Here is a 17,826-nt window from a genome sequence, read left to right on the forward strand (position 1 = left end):
TTATTTTTTGCATACTTAATGAATAAAAATTTGTAGACTCTTCTAACAAGTTTAACTCTCTTGGAGTATGAGATATGTACATAAATCAGCCTCAAGTTCGAAAATGAGACAAAATAAACTATTTTTTCTTCAAAGTTTCATGTGGAGAAAATTTGTTCTTAGACTTGAGAACTTTATGCAACACATAACAAATAGTCAATAATATTTCACCCCACCAATGAGATGCAATACCGAAATTGAGCATAATAGCAACAATTGATTTAGTAAATGTTTTATTCTTTAGTTTAGCTTTACCATTCATTTTAAGTTAATAAGGTGTAGTTTTTTATGTGTAATTCCATGTAATTTATTATATAAAAAATAAACAAGTGAGAGTCATACTTTATGCCCTAGTTTTTTATTTTTATTACAAAACTCTTAAACATGTCAAGTATTTTACTTTTATTTTTCATAAGATAAACAAAACTGTAGTCAAAACAATCATCAATAAAAATGATAAAATATATATGTTTTCCATTTTTGGTCAAGATTCCTTCAAGTTGGCATGTATATGAGTGAGTCAAGTTTAAAAGTTCATATTCTTTAAATATTAATTTATGTGAACTTTTGGTTATTTTAGTTTGACTACATAAATCACATCTTTTTATAAATAATTTATAGATGATTTTAGAATTATTCATAGGTTACTCATGTTTAAAATCACACGTTTGTTCATACTACAGAGTTTAACATACAAAATTTTAAAATCACACATATAAACTTAATTATTCATTTCAACGTTCAACTTTAACATATCAATAGAGGCGTGTCATTTCTCAATAAATTTATTATTTTATTTTTTAGTAATGATGTACATATTTGTCCCAATAGTTTGTGTAAACCTAACTTTATTCAGGAAAAAAACAAAAAAAATTAGAAACTCCTCATATCTTGATTGTGTATCATATCTTTTAGGATCAATGTTTTTCCATAAGTGAATAGTAACGCTACATATCAAATACCAACAACATTAGTAGTACGAGAGTCTATCGTCAACATTTTCTTATCTTCGATAGTAATGTATGTTTTCAATATTGCACAATTATAGCAAACATGGCGGGAGGCATTAGTGTCAACCCATCACCCATATTATTCCCCAACAAAGTTGACATAAAAAATCATAGTCTTGAATGGCTCTTAAGTCAAGTTAGCATGCAAAGCATAATTTGAAATGTTACGACACGTGTGTTGTGTGCCGTATGACTTGGTTTGCCACGGTTGTAGCACATGAATGGTGAACTAACGTCATTTCTAAGGGGTGGTTGTCGCTTCACATTTTGGATCTTTGGGAGTTCCAATTCTTGTTGCGGTTGATGTGGTGTTTCTTATTCATTACATGGTTTTGATTTTTTAGAGGCTTGTCAATTGGTTTCAAAATTGCACCTATTTATTTCTAGTGTTGTTGTTTGAAACAACTAACACTTCATCTTCTTGGTCTTGCACACGGGCTTCTTCATCAATTTGGATGTATTTTATCAAACAATCTAGATAAAATTATCTGGTTTTATGCCTTAGAAGATTTTTGAAATCCTTCCATGCAAGGGGGAACTTATCAATTATAACAGACTATGATGATTTCACGAACAATCTTCTAAATCTCATGAGATTGTAACTCCACATATTTGTCATCATTCATCAAATATTTGAGGTAGTAGCTAAGAACATACTTTTTAGTGCTAGCTCCCTCAATATCATATTTATTTTTAGAGCATCCTAAATTATTTGGTCTAATGCCTTCGAAATTTTTTGAAATCCTTCCATGGAGTGGGAAACTTATTATTTATAAGAGACTATGATGATTTCACGAACAATCTTCTAAATCTCATGGGATTGGAACTCCACAAACTTGTCATAATTCATCGGATATTTGAGGTAGTCGCTAAGAACATACTTTTTAGTGCTAGCTTCCTCAATATCATATGTCATTTTAGAGCATCGTAGACTTCTTTAACATATGTCACTATATTAATCATATAGATCATTAGAATGTCTATTAAGGATAGAATTATTGCATAAGAAATCGTTTTCTTCTTGTTCATTTTCTTCTTGTTCAGCTATTTAAAGAATCACTGGAATCTCATGTTTCAAAACGTAGGAAACTTGTTCATAATAAAGGAAAACAACATATATTTGTTGGCGTCTTTTGAAGTGGGATCCCTCAAACCGAAATAATTTGTTTAAATTAGAAAAAAATTGAACCAGAACTAGTAATGTCTTTGGTAGACATGGCATAAACGAAGTGTCTTAAAATTGTTATTCTTTAAAAAAAATTATTTTTAAAAGCACTCTTGCCACCTAATCTTTAAGACATTTTGAGGCGTTGATTAAAATTGTGCAAGCAGACAATTAACGACAACGTCTCCACACTAAAACTATCCAACAATTATATAATCAGACTCCCACTGCACCAAATAATCTATTTTATAATTACACCTTCAAATATAGCACTAAGTATTAAATAAGTTGTTATTCTAGTAGCAGTCATTGGAAAATTCAATCCTAACTCAAAAACTAGATGGTCATCATGAATCCGGTGAACTGTTTTTTTGCAAGACTCAAGGATGTCCCACAAATTCTTCATTCTCGTGGCATTCGTAAAAAAAAAAAGTATTCGTTACACAACAACAAAAAGTATGAAAAAGAAGAAGAAAACATAGTAAAAAATGGCAAGACAATTCGATGAGACACTTTTGTCACTTTAATTTAGTCAAGATTCAACATTTTCGAAGTTTTCCAAGATCACAATGATGATGTTTTTGGTTCTGAGTCTTAGTCTTATTTGACATTTTAGTTATTATTTATAAAGATAATTTATATTTAAGCAAAATTCATTCTCTTAGCCTAATTGACATCATAGTTTCTATCCATAAAAAATGTATGGTTAAGAAAAATCTATTATTTTTACCTTCGTTGTCATTACAACATTTATCCATAAACAAATGGATAGTGAAGTAAAATTCATTTTTAGCCTAATTCGTATATTAGCTTCAATTATAATAAGTATAATTAAACGCAAAATATATATTATTTTGTCAATTAAATTTTTGGCGTTTTAAATGTTTTTTAGCCGATGTCTTTTTTAGTATTTTTTATTTATTTTTTCAAAGCTCGAAATGTAATAAACACGTTATAGCATGAAGGATATTAGATTTGTCAACTTGATAAGATTTTATCTTTCATTAGTTGGTTATAATTTGATTTTATATTTGTTATAGTCAATTGAATTTGTTAAGAAATGTTAACTTTTATGACCTATATACAACCCGTCATTTGTAATATTTTGTACAAAAAATGAGTGAAGTTATTCACAAACCTTCCATTTTACTCATTTTGTAATACTTAGGTCACACACAAATTAAATAAACTATGATACGAAGACCATTATGAAATCAAGGTGAAAATGATATTATGACTACTTTGAAACCGAGAGATATTAGTATTCATGACCACTCTAAAATCGAAAGGACAATGATATTATAACTATTCTGAAATCGAAGAGACATTGGAATTAGGATACCTCTAAAACTGAAAGGGACAATGATATTATGAATACTTTGAAATATCAAAGAGAAATAAATAAGAGAATTGACTCAAAAGTATATCGAGCAGAAGAACTATAAGAAAGAAAACTAGAAAGTGCAACAAAAAATTTATTTTTCTTTCTCAAAAAAAGCTTAACACTGTTTGATGCAATATTGAAAGCTATCTAATGTGTGTAAACTATTTAATGTAATATGATTATAACTTTTATCATAAAATATATATTTGATCAATTGTTTGTGTTGCCCGATAGTTTAAAATTGTTTATTTTAGATTGGTCGGTACATATCCATTAAATTAACTTTTAAGTTTAAATCGAATAATTATTTTAGATTTAAATATGCATTTAATCTATACAAAATGAAAGAAATTTAATTTTTGTCTTTGCAAAATAATTTTAGTGTAAGTCTTTGTAAAATGCAAACTTGTTCGTTTTATTCTATAAAGCTTAACATCGTTAGTTTTTTAACGATTGAGTAATTAATGATTTTAAATTTAGTTTATACAAAAATACAAGAAATTTGATTTTAAATCCTGCAAAATAAATTTTTTTAATCTCTACAAAATGCAAGAGATTTGATTTTAATCTTACATAAAAAAATTGTTTTACTCTCATGTATAATTTTTATAATAAATTATAATTAGTGTATTATAATTATTTTGATTTTATTCAAAAGATATAAAAAAAAATTTGATTAGTTAATTAATAACAAATATTTATCTCGTGTATGATTATACATTCCACCAGTTTTTTAACAACTTATTTATAAACAAACAACATGTAAAAATCATAGTCAATGTATTATAATTGTTTTTATTTTTATAATGACAATATTAAAAAATGCTAATTTTAATCAATTATTTATTAACAGACATTTGTCCAGACATAGTTTTTATAATATATTTGTAATTAGTACATTATAATTATTTTTATTTAAAAAACGTAAAAATACTAAATTTAATTAATTGATTTGAGACAAACCCTTATTTTGTGTACGAAGTATATGTTCCAACAACTTATTTTTTTTCAAAAAAAACATAAAAATTATAGTGTGTAAAAAAATTGTAATAATTATATTAAAATTACTCTCATTTTTATGTTGAAGTATTAATAAAATATTAAGTTTAACTAATTATTTTATGACAATTATGATTTTCACGTTATTTTAACTAATTATTAATAAAACCTTTATTCATGTTATTTGTTTGAAAATAAATCATTAAAAAAACTGATAAAATATATAATATTATGCAAAATGAATATTTGTTATTAATTAATTTTTATTTTATTATGATATTTTTTAAATAAAAATAATAGTCATTGTAATACATTAATTATAATTTATTATAAAAATTGTTCTGAAAAATAAAACAATATTTTTTTATTATGTAGGATGTAAAATGAAATTTTATTTTCGAGAAATTAAAATTAAATTTATTAAATTTTGTAAAAATTATATTTAAAATTATTAATTGTTTAAACGTTAAAAAAATTACAGTATTAAACACTAATGACTAAAACAAAAATATTTATATTTAAACTAAAAAATTTATTTTACAAATATTAAAATCAAATTTATAAATTTTTACATGTAGATTTAAACTCTTTTTACATCAAAGTCAATCCAAACCAACATCTTGATGATCCGACAAGGTTCAGTTGACCCGACAAGGTTACCTGTACCATACCGCTCCTCGTTCTCGTCTTTTCGTTTTCATTTTTTTAATTAGTAAATAAATAAATTTCAAAGGAAAGAAAGACAAAACAAAAAATAAACAAACTGACTCATCTGCAGAAATAGGATCACCAAAAACTTCGAAACAAACAAACAATTCTTACGTTCGACAAACCCAGCAGCAAGCAACGTCGCTGTTTCAACCCACATTGTTTTCTTCGAGGCTTAAGGTTTTCCGTTTCTCGCAATTCACTAACACTCCTTATTCTTTTTTTCATTCGTTACTATTATTATTACTATCTAACGTGACTAAAAATAACAAAAAACAATATAACGATCTAAAACGGTACCGTTTTGGATCCATCAACTCACGAGGAAAATAAAAAATGTTATTAACGGTTATTATTATTATTATTATTATATAAAAATGCAGGTGGTGGTGATGATTGAATGATGGAGTCTAATGAAAACCAGCGCGTTTCGGTTCGAGAGGTTTGTGCAAATGGAAATTGCATGAAAACAACCGAAGTTGAAGCTAAGCTTGATCAAGGAAATATTCAAGATGCAGAAACCGCATTGCGAGAAGGTTTGTCGCTTAGTTTTGAGGTAATCATCTATCTTTTACTCAATTCCATTTTTAAATCAAGGTTCTAGTCATGGTTTTAAATTACGGTAGCAATTACATTTATATTGGGGCTGATCAGGCTTCCAAAATCGTTATATTGTGTCTGCAATTGCAATTGGCAGTTTAGAACCATGGTTTTGGTTACTTGTGATGCTTGATATTGCATACAAATGCATTTTGTGTGCCCGTGATGTTTTTGTATAGGCCTCCAACACCTTTATATTAAAATCACATGTGCGATTGGCCAACAATTTAGAACTATAAGGGTTGTATTTGCAATTTTAAATCCAATGATTCTAAACTTCAAGGATTCATATATGATCTAAACTCCAATGGTTCAAATGTTGAGTTAATATTCATGTTCACTTATAAACCTTAACAGGAAGCAAGATCTCTTCTCGGAAAATTAGAGTATCAAAGAGGTAATATTGAAGGTGCTCTTCGTGTGTTTGATGGGATTGATCTTAAAGCAGCCATACAGCGACTGCTACCTTCCCTTTCGGAAAAGACACCCGTCAAGAAAGGTCCCGCTCGTTCCGATTCACCCTCTTCAGTCTCTCAGCATGCCGCTAGTTTGGTGCTTGAAGCCATCTACCTAAAAGCCAAGTGTCTACAAAAACAAGGGAAATTTAATGGTATTGAATTATTGTATTATTAACTATTGAAAGTTATTCTCTACCAGTAGTTAACTTTATTATTTCTTCTCTGTTGGAATGGAAGCGGATTCTCCATATACATGCACATATGAATGCACATATAATATTCTATTAATGAATCAGATCAACACTGAAATGCTTATTTCATGTATTTATGCAGAAGCTGTTAATGAATGCAAACATGTTCTTGATGCTGTTGAGAAGATATTCTCTCAGGGTATACCCGATACTCAAGTGGACAATAAATTGCAGGAGATAGTCAGCTGTGCAGTAGAGCTCCTTCCAGAGCTTTGGAAACAGGCCGGTTCCTATGACGAGGCAATGTCTTCTTATAGGCACGCGCTTCTTAGTCAATGGAACCTTGATAATGAATGCTGCGCAAGAATTCAAAAAGCATTTGCCGTGTTCTTGCTATACAGTGGTGTGGAGGCAAGTCCGCCTAGTTTTGCAGTTCAGATTGAAGGGTCTTATGTACCTAAAAGTAATCTAGAAGAGGCGATTCTTCTTCTTATGATTCTTTTGAGGAAGTTTAGCTTAGGTAAGATAAAATGGGATCCTTCAATTATGGAACACTTAACGTTTGCACTTTCGGCGTGTGGCCAAACTTCTATTTTGGCAAAGCAATTCGAAGAGTTGATGCCTGGTGTCTATCATCGTATTGACCGTTGGAATTCTATAGCTCTATGTCATAGTGGAGCTGGACAAAATAAAAGTGCTTTGAATCTCCTAAGGAAGTCTTTGCACAAGCATGAACGACCGGATGATGTTATAGCGTTGTTGTTGGCTGCAAGGATTTGCAGCGAGGATCCTCATCTTGCTGCCGAGGGATCAGAATATGCACAGAGGGCAATTGATAAAGCTCATGGCTTAAATGAGCATTTGAAAGGTGTTGGTCTCCGGATGCTAGGACTTTGCCTTGGAAAGCAAGCTAATGCTGCTACATCCGATTTCGAAAGGTCTATGCTTCAGTCGAAAGCTTTGGAATCATTGGAGGAGGCAGTTAGATTAGAGCAAAACAATTTTGATCTAATTTTTGAATTGGCTATTCAATATGCTAAGCATCGAAATTTGGCTGTTGCTTTACGCTATGCCAAGCAGTTCTTCGACAAAACTGGTGGCTCCAAATTGAAAGGTTGGAGATTGCTTGCTCTGGTTTTGTCTGCACAGAAAAGATTTTCAGAGGCTGAAGTGGTGACTGATGCTGCTGTAGACGAGACCGCAAAATGGGAGCAGGGGCCTCTATTCAGACTAAAAGCCAAGCTGAAGATCTCCCAATTACGACCTATGGATGCGATTGAGATTTACCGGTACCTTCTTGCATTGGTTCAAGCCCAGAAGAAATCCTTTGGACCTCAAACACTTAGTTCACAGGTTTCTGCTATCTTCTTGCAATTCTTATGTTTTATATTTAATAATAAAATAATAATAATAATAATAATAATAATAATAATAATAATAATAATAATAAATATTAATGATTCAAATATAGAAATTGTGTCTTGGAATTTGTGTTTTCGATACTTTGAAAGTTCAAACATTACTTTTTTTAATAAAAAATTACTACTTTTAATATCCTTAACATGTGGCTTAAGAGCAACATGTTAGCATGACCCTAATAATAATAAGGGTAAACAGTCATCTTGGTCTTTAAATGGGTGTGGCAATAATTATAAGGGAAAATAGTCATCTTGGTCTTTAAATGTGAGGCATTGCCACACAATTGTCTTGAATGTGTCAAAATTACAAAAACATATCTAAATGCGTCTTTTGTTAGTCATTTTGGTCCTTGAACATATCTTTCATTAGTTAGTTGAGTCATTGAATGTGTCTTCTGTTAGTCAATTTGGTCCCTAAAATTACTAACAAAAGAGATACTTGAAAATGTTTTTGTAATTTCGATATATTTAGGGACTACAATGACTAATTACACTGATAATAATGATAATAAAATATTTATCAAATAATTACAAGAACAATAGTAGTAGTAGCAGCAGCAGCGAGACACATAAGTTTGATGTGAAGTGGTAAACTATAATTATAGCTTGCTTCTGTCATTGTTTATATTAGAAGTAAGTGACAATGCTTGCTTCTTTGTTCTTTTGGTTTTACAGAAAATAAGTTTTTGTTTAATGAGGATGAAGAAAAAAAAGAGTGGTTTTTCCCCCTAAGAGATGTTCATTGCTTCATGAGACTCTTCATTAAAAAATTGCTGCTCCAAAACTAATCTTACTTTTATTAACTCTTTGTAGGACGAGGATGATAAAATAAGTGAATTTGATGTTTGGCATGGTCTAGCAGATTTATATGCAAGCCTTTCACATTGGAAAGATGCTGAAATCTGTTTGCAAAAGGCTAGAGAGTTGAAGGAATACTCGGCAGCAACAATACAAACCGAAGGCAAGAACGGAACCTTAATGCTCTTAAAATTGTTATTCTTTAGCATGTTGAACTTATATTTTCCCAAATGTTTTATCAAATTGAGATATCATAGGGGAGGTAGGACAAGTGATTTATCATTGCCTTCAAAACTCTTCTCCTGTTTGGAGAGTTCTCGACTCGTTCATCAGTGATGGACAAACATTTTGCAACATGGGTAAAAATGCCTCCACTCAATTATAAAAGCTTATTATTAGTTATTAACCGTTAGGATATAACATAATAGTGTAGTTAATGGCTGTTATAGTTAGTTGGTTATTAGTTGGTTATGAGGTAGTTAGGACTTTTGTGTATAAATAGGAAGTTATGTATTAGTTGTGATATCATTGAATATGGTAAACATTTGATGAATAGAGCATAGTTTCTACTGTGAAGGGGAAATCTTTGGAGGAGAGACATATATGATTTAGTGGAACATATTCTTAAAAGAATGGGACTTATGTGAAAGTCAATCATGAAGCTGAGAATTATGTAATTGCATGGTGCAAACATTTGAGGGGATTTGTTCCATTGTTGAAAGTTTTATATTTACTAATACCTTATATGATTGGAGCAGGTGTCGTGTTTGACGGTCGTGGAAAAAACGACGAAGCTCTTGCTGCTGCGGCTAATGCTGTCATGGTTGAACCAAACCATGTTCCAAGCAAGATCTTGATGAGTTCTTTGATGCTTAAAATGGGTTCCAAAGCATTACCTGTTTCAAGGAGCTTACTTTCTGATGCACTTAGAATAGAACCGGCTAATCGCATGGCTTGGTATTATTTAGGATTAACTCACAAGGATGACGGTCGAATAAACGATGCTGCTGACTGCTTCCAAGCAGCTTCCATGCTTGAAGAATCTGATCCCATTGAAAGCTTCAGCTCTATGCTTTGAATGGATTCATTTCAAATGCTTGTACCATTTTCTTATCAGTTTTTCAAATGTATTATTATTATTTTTTATTTTAAATTCTTGGCAATCAGAAAATAGACTTAAGAAAAATATTTGAATTAAAATATTCATTAGGTAATAAGGAGATGAGAAGGAGGGTTGTCTTATTCGGGTGGCAGATGAATTGTAGAAAAAAGAAACAATTTTGTATTTAATTTTTTGATGCGGCTCAGTTGCTTCTCAGCCTTGTAAATGTACATTCACTCCATTAATTTATTCACCCCTGTATTGCATGAGTGCACTATGTAATTTGAACCACATACGGCTATTTTTTTTTTCTATATTTATTTATTTATGAGAAAGAGGAGTAAAAAATCAGCGCATAAAAACATTATATGATTATCTAGACATCTCAAATGTATTTATACATCTAGATATCCACTTATCATCTGTGTTACAAAATAAGTCTTATTTAATATATAGAAACATAATAAATACAATAAATTATAAAAAAAACTTGCATTAGCTAATAATTATTACCCTTTCATTAAATGAGTTATCATTAAGTGATGACATCTTATAAATAAAATATTTATTTAGTTTGATGTTAAATAGGTGAAACATTCGTCATTGTAAAAGTGTATTGTAAGTTTGAAAAAAAACTAGAGAAATGAGATGGGTTGATAAAACTAGGAATGACAACAACAAAAAGCTCTAAAAGAAAATGAGAAACAAATTTGTACTCGTGGATATGGATATATGTAGATCAAATCTAAGATGAATACAAGGTGAGTAGTTTAAGGGGTACCCAAAGATAAAATAAAAGGATATTTTGATTTTTGGATAGGAAGGCAGATGTAATAGAATTCATAGATGTGGATATCTTACTTGTTAGTTAATTAGTAAAATTGATATGTTGTAACTTTTGTTTTTGTTTTTGATTGTGTTAATGTATTAATCCTTTTTATGATAGATTTTTGTGATACATTTTATTTATTTGTTAATATATTAACGTTTTTATGTGTTACATAAATTTTTTATCTTTGTAAATATATTATATTTTATTTTTAATCTTTTTAAAAAATTTCTTCAAAGAATTATCTCTCAAATGCTTTTTATTAACAATTTTGTCGTTGTTTTTAAGTCAACTTATGTGTATTATTTGAATTTTTGAATGGTTTTTTCAAACATGTTTAGAACGTTATAAGAATCTCCCCTATAAAAAATATGATTTTTTTAATAAAAGATTGATTAAATATGAATTTTTAAGCACTAACAACTTAAAAAAAAATTATATTTAATTCATCTCTTGTTAAATAATTTTAAATTTTTGTGGGAGAGATTTTTATAACATTTTAAACATGCATGTAAAAAATTATTTAAAAATTCAGATGATACACATGAATTAATTTAAAAGCATGAACCAAAATTGTTAATAGAAATATTTGAGGGACCTTTGAAAAAAATTTAGAGAGAATAAAAACAAAATATGATATATTTATAGAGATCAATACTTTATTTAACCCTTATTTTTTGTGTTGACAAAAGATTGGAAAAAGTTCTGCATAATTGCAACATAAACATCATTTTTATACATAAATTATATTTTTATTTGAAAGATGATACCCATATATGATACTCAATATTTGCAAATACATAAAATTCTCTAATTCTCTAGATATCTGTTAAGCGGATATCCTCATAGATATTGATTTATTATAGATATCATTTTTATCATTTGAGTATATAAAAGATGAATAATATATGTACTATTATTTGGTGATTAATTTTTTAATTATATTATTCAACTACATTAATTTTGTAATCAATTAATTTTATTTGTTAATTTTTTATTATAAAATATTTATATATTATTATATAATATAATGACTTCTCTTAGAATCAATATGATATTGTCTCTTCTTTGTTACCTCATCTGATTTTATCAGTTTAAAGGTGAAGTTTAGATAAAAAAAATTTCAAAAATTTCACCCAAATTAATATTAGATATAGATAAGTAATATTCACAACACAATCTAACTTACCATTTGAATAAGAGTAAAATTGAAAATAGAGAAAAAGTAATTATTATTTTTTCCAAAATGGTGTGGAAGAATATTTGTAGAGCTCACTATATATTTTTCATCTTCCCTAATTATTCATGTGAGAAACCAAACAATAAAAGAAAAATTCGAAATGCATATTTTATTTATTTTCTTACATTTTTCCTTCCCTTCCCCTCCCCGGTTCCAAACATAGGATTTGATTTAGTTTAGTCTCACTCTTCTCTCACTCAACACAACCATAATTCTCTCTCTCTCTTGCGCATACTAACACCAAACCCTAACCGCGTCGTCCCTCATACGTAGGACAGAAGGACTGAAGGAGTGACTTGCTAAGGTTAGTTTTTCTTTCTTCTTTCTTTCAGATCTGTGCTTGTTTAATTTTAGGTTTTTTTTTTTGGTTCGACATTGCGTTTTTTGTTTGAGATTGGGTGTGTGAGTGGAGTTGTAGCTAGCTAATTGGAGTTCATTGTTGAGCTTTTACTATTTTGTAATCTAAATTTTATTATAATATAATTCTATATAGTTCTATTATGATTCTAACGAGGAACGTCAAAGTTGTGATTTTTTATTTATTATGATCGTTGATTGTGCAGGGTTATCATCATGGGGGATAGTCAATATTCGTTTTCTCTTACAACATTTAGGTATGCTTATAATTACTCTCTCTCTCTCTCTCTCTTTTGTTTATGAAGATGAATGGATGAAAGTGATTTGTGTTGTGTTGTGTAACAGCCCTTCTGGTAAGCTTGTTCAGATTGAGCATGCTTTGACTGCTGTTGGCTCTGGACAAACTTCTCTTGGAATTAAAGGTCAGATAGGATCTGCTTCTGACCCTTTCATTCCTCATTCTTCTTGTTGCTTCGTGTGTTTTGTTTTTATTTGAGTGGATTATTTTAAGGAATGTTTGATACTGTCACTGTTGATTGGCTGTGTGACGAGGACTAACAGACTAACATGGTGGGCGGGCACGAAATGAGGACTGATAGGTTGACAGGGTGGGTGGTAGGATGGTGGAACTAGAGGGGGGGATTATTTAATTTTTTATCTTTTTTGGTTATGTTTCTATGTTAAGATGCTGAAAGTAAGAAGAAAGTAGGATGCTGATAGGCTGACAGGGTGGTTAGTAGGATGGTGGATCTTAAGGTGCAAGTAATTTTTTATCTTTTTTGGTTAGGGGTGCTGTTAATGGTAGTAAGTGGATATAGTTTGTGACTTTGATTAGTGATATGTGGATGTATGACATATCAAGTTTGACTCTTTTTGTTCTAATTTCTAAGGCAGTGGTGTGTATAAAAAATCACTGAAGAAACTTTTCTCGGCTTTATAAGTCTTACACTTGGTACAATTTGTTATTGTTTTCTTTTTCTGAGCTCACTTATCTTGGTATTAGCTTTTTCACTAGTAGAAGAATGCTGAGGTTTTTTTTTCTTTCCTAAAGTCACAATATATTTGTATGATTATTGTGTGATAGATAGGCATTATGTTGATTTTTCATGTATTTTTGTATAACAATGGGTTACAGTTCTCTATGAAAGCTGTGAGTGGATTTGGCATGGTGTGGAGGATAAAGTTATTAGTTATGTGTGGGAAAACAGTGCTATTTGAAATTTAGAAGGTTGGGATCAGTTGTTTCTAGAGGAGGCTAGAGTTGGAAATTTCATAGTTTGTCATTGAATTTTATGCTTTGGTATTGTATTGGTAGAGCTTGTTGACTTTGCATATAGAGGGTCCATTTGTTTGCAAAGCTCCTCTATGTAGTTTGTACGCTTTACTTTCCAACTCATTGAGTTTGTGTGGATGATATGTTTCTTGTAATATTGGCTTCAACTTTTGTTATTTGTAACTAAATATTTGGTTCTTGCAGCTGCAAATGGAGTTGTCATTGCCACAGAGAAGAAATTGCCATCTATATTGGTTGACGAAGCATCTGTAAGTTGCGTTGACTTTTTCTTTGGATCCATTTCTGCATATTATATTGTCCTGCACATTATATCTGCCATCTATATTGTCTTGTTCAAGGTTGTATTTAATTTGGTTTTGCCATCTTTGTTCTTATGCTTTTTTCTGCATCTCCAATAAATTATTCAACATGTTTTTTTAATTTTTATTGTTGGTTTATCAAATTGTCTAATAACCCTTCTCTGCCTAGTACTCGAAAATATAGTATGTTGCGATGTTCTTTTATTTTATTTTTCTTTGAAAAGTATTTTCCTAGTGGAAAATGTTTTTACTATATCATGATAAATAAGTATCTGAAATTTGGCCATTGATAAAACAATCTCTTGCCTAGTTTCTGCAAGCTGTTTGTGAATTTACTTTTTAATTATTTTTTGAAGATATTTGATTTTTCTCTTACTGGATCTTACTGTTTTTGTCAAATGATTGCAGGTTCAGAAGATTCAGTTATTAACACCAAATATCGGTGTTGTATACAGGTTTGTTTCTTCATGCATGTTTAAATCATGTTAGTTGAACATATTTTTATGGCATTATTATTTCATTGTACAGTGCAAGCTGCTATTATGGCATTGAGTTTTGAAAAAGAGATAGAAACCATCACAATATGAAGCATATCATCGAAAACTAAATATTTAACAGAGAATTATATCAAGAGGTTTTCCCTTCACAAAAGATCCCTCCTTTTGTTTACAAACCATCACAAGTACTCAATGAAAATCATGAATCCCCCTAAACTGATTTCTCCCTATTTATCTAACCAATCACCTTCTAATCCCTTCCAACATGCTAACTAATCTTAGTACTGTACTGACTAACGAACCGAATGGTTGTTCTTATTCTATCCCAACGATACATCCTAACAATTTCCTGGATACAGCATCAATTGAGGTGGGTGGAAAGGCTCCTGAGGAAGTGTGATTACTTTTTTGGGATTTTTTTTCTTCTTAAACATGTATTATGTATAAAATGGAAATAGATGTAACGTGCTTAAGGCTGATTGAATAATTAGTAGAAGGAAAATAGATATTTCAGTGACAAAAGCTTATAAAATGTGTTGTCACTGGCCAAGTGCATATTCTATTGTCCTTGAAACAGTTTGTCACAAAAGAAGTAGTAGATGACTTTTGAAAGCTATATTCGATGTTTTTCTGTTTTCTTTTTGTACTTTGTAACTGATAAACTGTTGAAAGTACTCTTTTCTATGTTTCATGTTTGCAACTTCATATATAGTCTATTACCTTCTATTTCCATTTGTGTTGAGCTTTTGGTATCGTATTTGATCGACTTTGATTGTCTTTGTTGTTCAGTGGCATGGGTCCCGATTTTCGAGTTTTGGTTCGAAAAAGCAGGAAACAGGCTGAGCAGTATCACCGATTATATAAAGTACAGTACATCATTTTATGTTGCAATATTCTTTTATCTTGTTCTTCCTATATTTCGTAAATATGATTCAGTTATTATGTTATCACTTTCACTTTGGAATTTGATATTGGAATTAATTTTATTGTTTAAATGCTACATGGTAAATGGTAACACGGTCTTATGTAGTTCTGCCTATTCCTTAAGTTCCTATTACATGGAATGAGTGAGGACACATTGGCACATTGCCTTTTCAACCATGGGATCTTAGTTTTTCTTTTTCTGTAGTGTTGAGCATTTGTTAATGGTGTTTGTTAAAAGATACAAAAAATTATGCTATTGATAATCATTAGCTTTATGAATATACAATTTCTAGTCCAGTTGTCTTTTAGTATACTATTATGGATCTTTTGTTATGAATAGGCTATATCTGATATTGTAAGCGAAAATTGCAGGAACCAATCCCTGTCACTCAACTTGTAAGGGAAGTTGCCGCCGTTATGCAGGAATTTACTCAGTCTGGGTAATTATTCATTTCTTTGTAATGCCTGCATTTTCTGAAATGTTTTGACAGCTGAACTTTACCTTATCTACACATAGCATATAAGTTTATTTTATGAACATATTCCGCCCTGCCCACTACCTATAAAACGAAGGAAGATAGTGAGAAAAATTATGTGTAATCCTTTTTGTATAAGAGTTAGGTTAATGTTTCTACCCGTGTCCTGTTTTGTCAATTTGTCTTCCTTATCAACCCCTCACTAGATTTTTCCAACTACAGTTTCAGCCCTTTTAATTTTACAATAGATGATTTTTTAAGAAACTAATTGCCATAATTATATCCTCCAATAAAAATGGAGTATCCATTGTGATGCTTTTCAAAGTTGATGTATATTAATTGTTTTAAATTAAATGTTGTGGGATCGTTTCACAGCAACCTTGATTATGATTAAATGTTGAGGGGAGTTTGGAATGAGTCTAAAAGAGGGTGTCTGAAACTTTGGAGATTTTCCTTTCCGAAAGAACCAATATTTGTGGGTCCTATATCAGCACGAGTTAATTTTGATGCCCTGTTGGGGATTCTAATTGTTTAGATAAACATTTTGGATCTTACTGGATTTCCACAATGAACCTCTAAATCTAGAATGTAGTCAACTTAATTGGACTGTCTTACTATTTTTCTTACATACAAATAGTTCTTATTCTTTCCATTTCCGCCGTTATTATATTTGAATTTTAATATTTCTTTGTTGTCTTGATAGTGGCGTTAGGCCTTTTGGAGTGTCCCTGCTGGTTGCAGGGTTTGATGATAATGGACCACAATTATATCAGGTACGACATGTTGTACATGTAAAAAGTCTAGACAGTATTCAATCTTTGGTGAAATGTGCAGTATTCTTTGTATTGTCTTTGACGAGTTTGTACTGGATCTATTCTTCTTCTTGCACTTAAGAATTGTTTAAAGTTACAGCAGTTTTCAGATATAGAAGGGGGGAAATCGAATGCTTTTGACTCAATTTGTTTATACTGCAGGTGGATCCATCAGGTTCATATTTTTCTTGGAAAGCTTCTGCTATGGGGAAAAATGTTTCTAATGCCAAGACATTTCTCGAGAAGAGGTATGCTTTCACATTAATGATGACAATGCTGTAGGCAAATATGCTGAGTGTATCAATGTATGATGTGTATGTCTGTTGTGACTATTATGTGGTTTGAAATTTTATGTTAGAGATTATTGTAACTATATATTTCTGTTTGACGTTAGTTATAGTATCATTCATTACAGATATACATCAGTGTCCATCAGTTCAAAATTTTCTTGATTGTCCAATTGTAGGTACACAGACGATATGGAGCTTGATGATGCAGTCCACACAGCAATATTGACACTGAAGGAAGGGTAAGAGAATGCCGTTTAAAGTTTATGCATTAAATAAAACCTCAATGAAAATATCATATTTAATTATTACAGTCGATTAGGAGGCAAAAAAAACCATTGTATATTATTTTGTTTTCTTCTTCATTTAATAAAAAATGTTTCCTCCTGCCATAAATAGTGTATGGTAGCTTCCGTGTTTCAGAATTATACATTGAACATAAAATGCATGTAAGATTGTTTTGTTGGGTTCAAATAAAAATACATATTGAGGCTAATCCTTTGTAGGGTATTAAAGCAAATTTTGTATCAGTGATCTTGACATTTACTGAAGGCACATACTTCTCAACCATCATGAGCAGACTTTATAGTAGCAAGGTTCCAAGCTTGTTAGATTGGATTGGAAAATGATAGGGAGTGATAACTGTTTCATTGACAATTTTAGTGTTATCTGTTTTTTTTTTTTTTTCTTGTCTGATATATTGTGTGACCTATCCAATCTTTTGTTAGTATTTGAAATTATTCCCTTTTGTTTTTTTGTTTTGTTGGCATTTTCTAGGTTTGAGGGACAGATCTCGGGTAAAAACATTGAAATTGGCATAATTGGTGCAGACAAAAAGTTCAGGTGCATATCTTTGTTCACTAAAAAATATACTCTGGTCTGGATGACTTTTCTGTTTGTTTTTTTTTTTTTTTTTTTTCCCTTTTTGTTTTTTTTTTT

At 30.4% G+C, this 17,826-nt stretch overlaps 2 protein-coding genes across 2 annotated transcripts in view; both read left to right on the plus strand.

Moving 5' to 3' along the window:
* The first annotated feature begins 5,270 nt into the window (after positions 1-5,270).
* On the plus strand, positions 5,271-10,160 carry LOC101497239 (protein NPG1-like). The gene is made up of 6 exons (XM_004509481.4): positions 5,271-5,485; positions 5,689-5,861; positions 6,263-6,515; positions 6,697-7,907; positions 8,786-8,933; positions 9,529-10,160. The coding sequence occupies exons 2-6, from the start codon at positions 5,706-5,708 to the stop codon at positions 9,846-9,848; spliced, it is 2,088 nt and encodes a 695-aa protein (XP_004509538.1). The 5' UTR covers positions 5,271-5,485; positions 5,689-5,705; the 3' UTR covers positions 9,849-10,160.
* A 1,848-nt stretch (positions 10,161-12,008) lies between these two features.
* The window catches only part of LOC101497566 (proteasome subunit alpha type-2-A), a 7,592-nt gene continuing 1,774 nt past the window's right edge, over positions 12,009-17,826 (plus strand). Inside the window, exons 1-11 of the mRNA XM_004509482.4 lie at positions 12,009-12,245; positions 12,505-12,555; positions 12,644-12,720; positions 13,776-13,840; positions 14,300-14,346; positions 15,178-15,253; positions 15,685-15,752; positions 16,492-16,561; positions 16,763-16,848; positions 17,067-17,129; positions 17,665-17,730. Coding sequence (XP_004509539.1) covers positions 12,515-12,555; positions 12,644-12,720; positions 13,776-13,840; positions 14,300-14,346; positions 15,178-15,253; positions 15,685-15,752; positions 16,492-16,561; positions 16,763-16,848; positions 17,067-17,129; positions 17,665-17,730 — 659 coding nt within the window. The 5' untranslated portion in view covers positions 12,009-12,245; positions 12,505-12,514. The remainder of the gene's footprint in view (positions 12,246-12,504; positions 12,556-12,643; positions 12,721-13,775; positions 13,841-14,299; positions 14,347-15,177; positions 15,254-15,684; positions 15,753-16,491; positions 16,562-16,762; positions 16,849-17,066; positions 17,130-17,664; positions 17,731-17,826) is intronic.

Source organism: Cicer arietinum, chromosome 7 (genome assembly GCF_000331145.2).
Source record: "Cicer arietinum cultivar CDC Frontier isolate Library 1 chromosome 7, Cicar.CDCFrontier_v2.0, whole genome shotgun sequence".
Taxonomy (NCBI): Eukaryota; Viridiplantae; Streptophyta; class Magnoliopsida; order Fabales; family Fabaceae; genus Cicer; species Cicer arietinum.

Excerpts from the sequence above, each read along its gene's own strand:
- LOC101497239 (XM_004509481.4), top strand. The coding sequence starts at position 5,706 with ATGATGGAGTCTAATGAAAACCAGCGCGTTTCGGTTCGAGAGGTTTGT. Across the intron at positions 7,908-8,785 it reads CTCAAACACTTAGTTCACAG|GACGAGGATGATAAAATAAG; the intron begins GTTTCTGCTATC and ends AACTCTTTGTAG. Across the intron at positions 8,934-9,528 it reads AGCAACAATACAAACCGAAG|GTGTCGTGTTTGACGGTCGT; the intron begins GCAAGAACGGAA and ends TGATTGGAGCAG.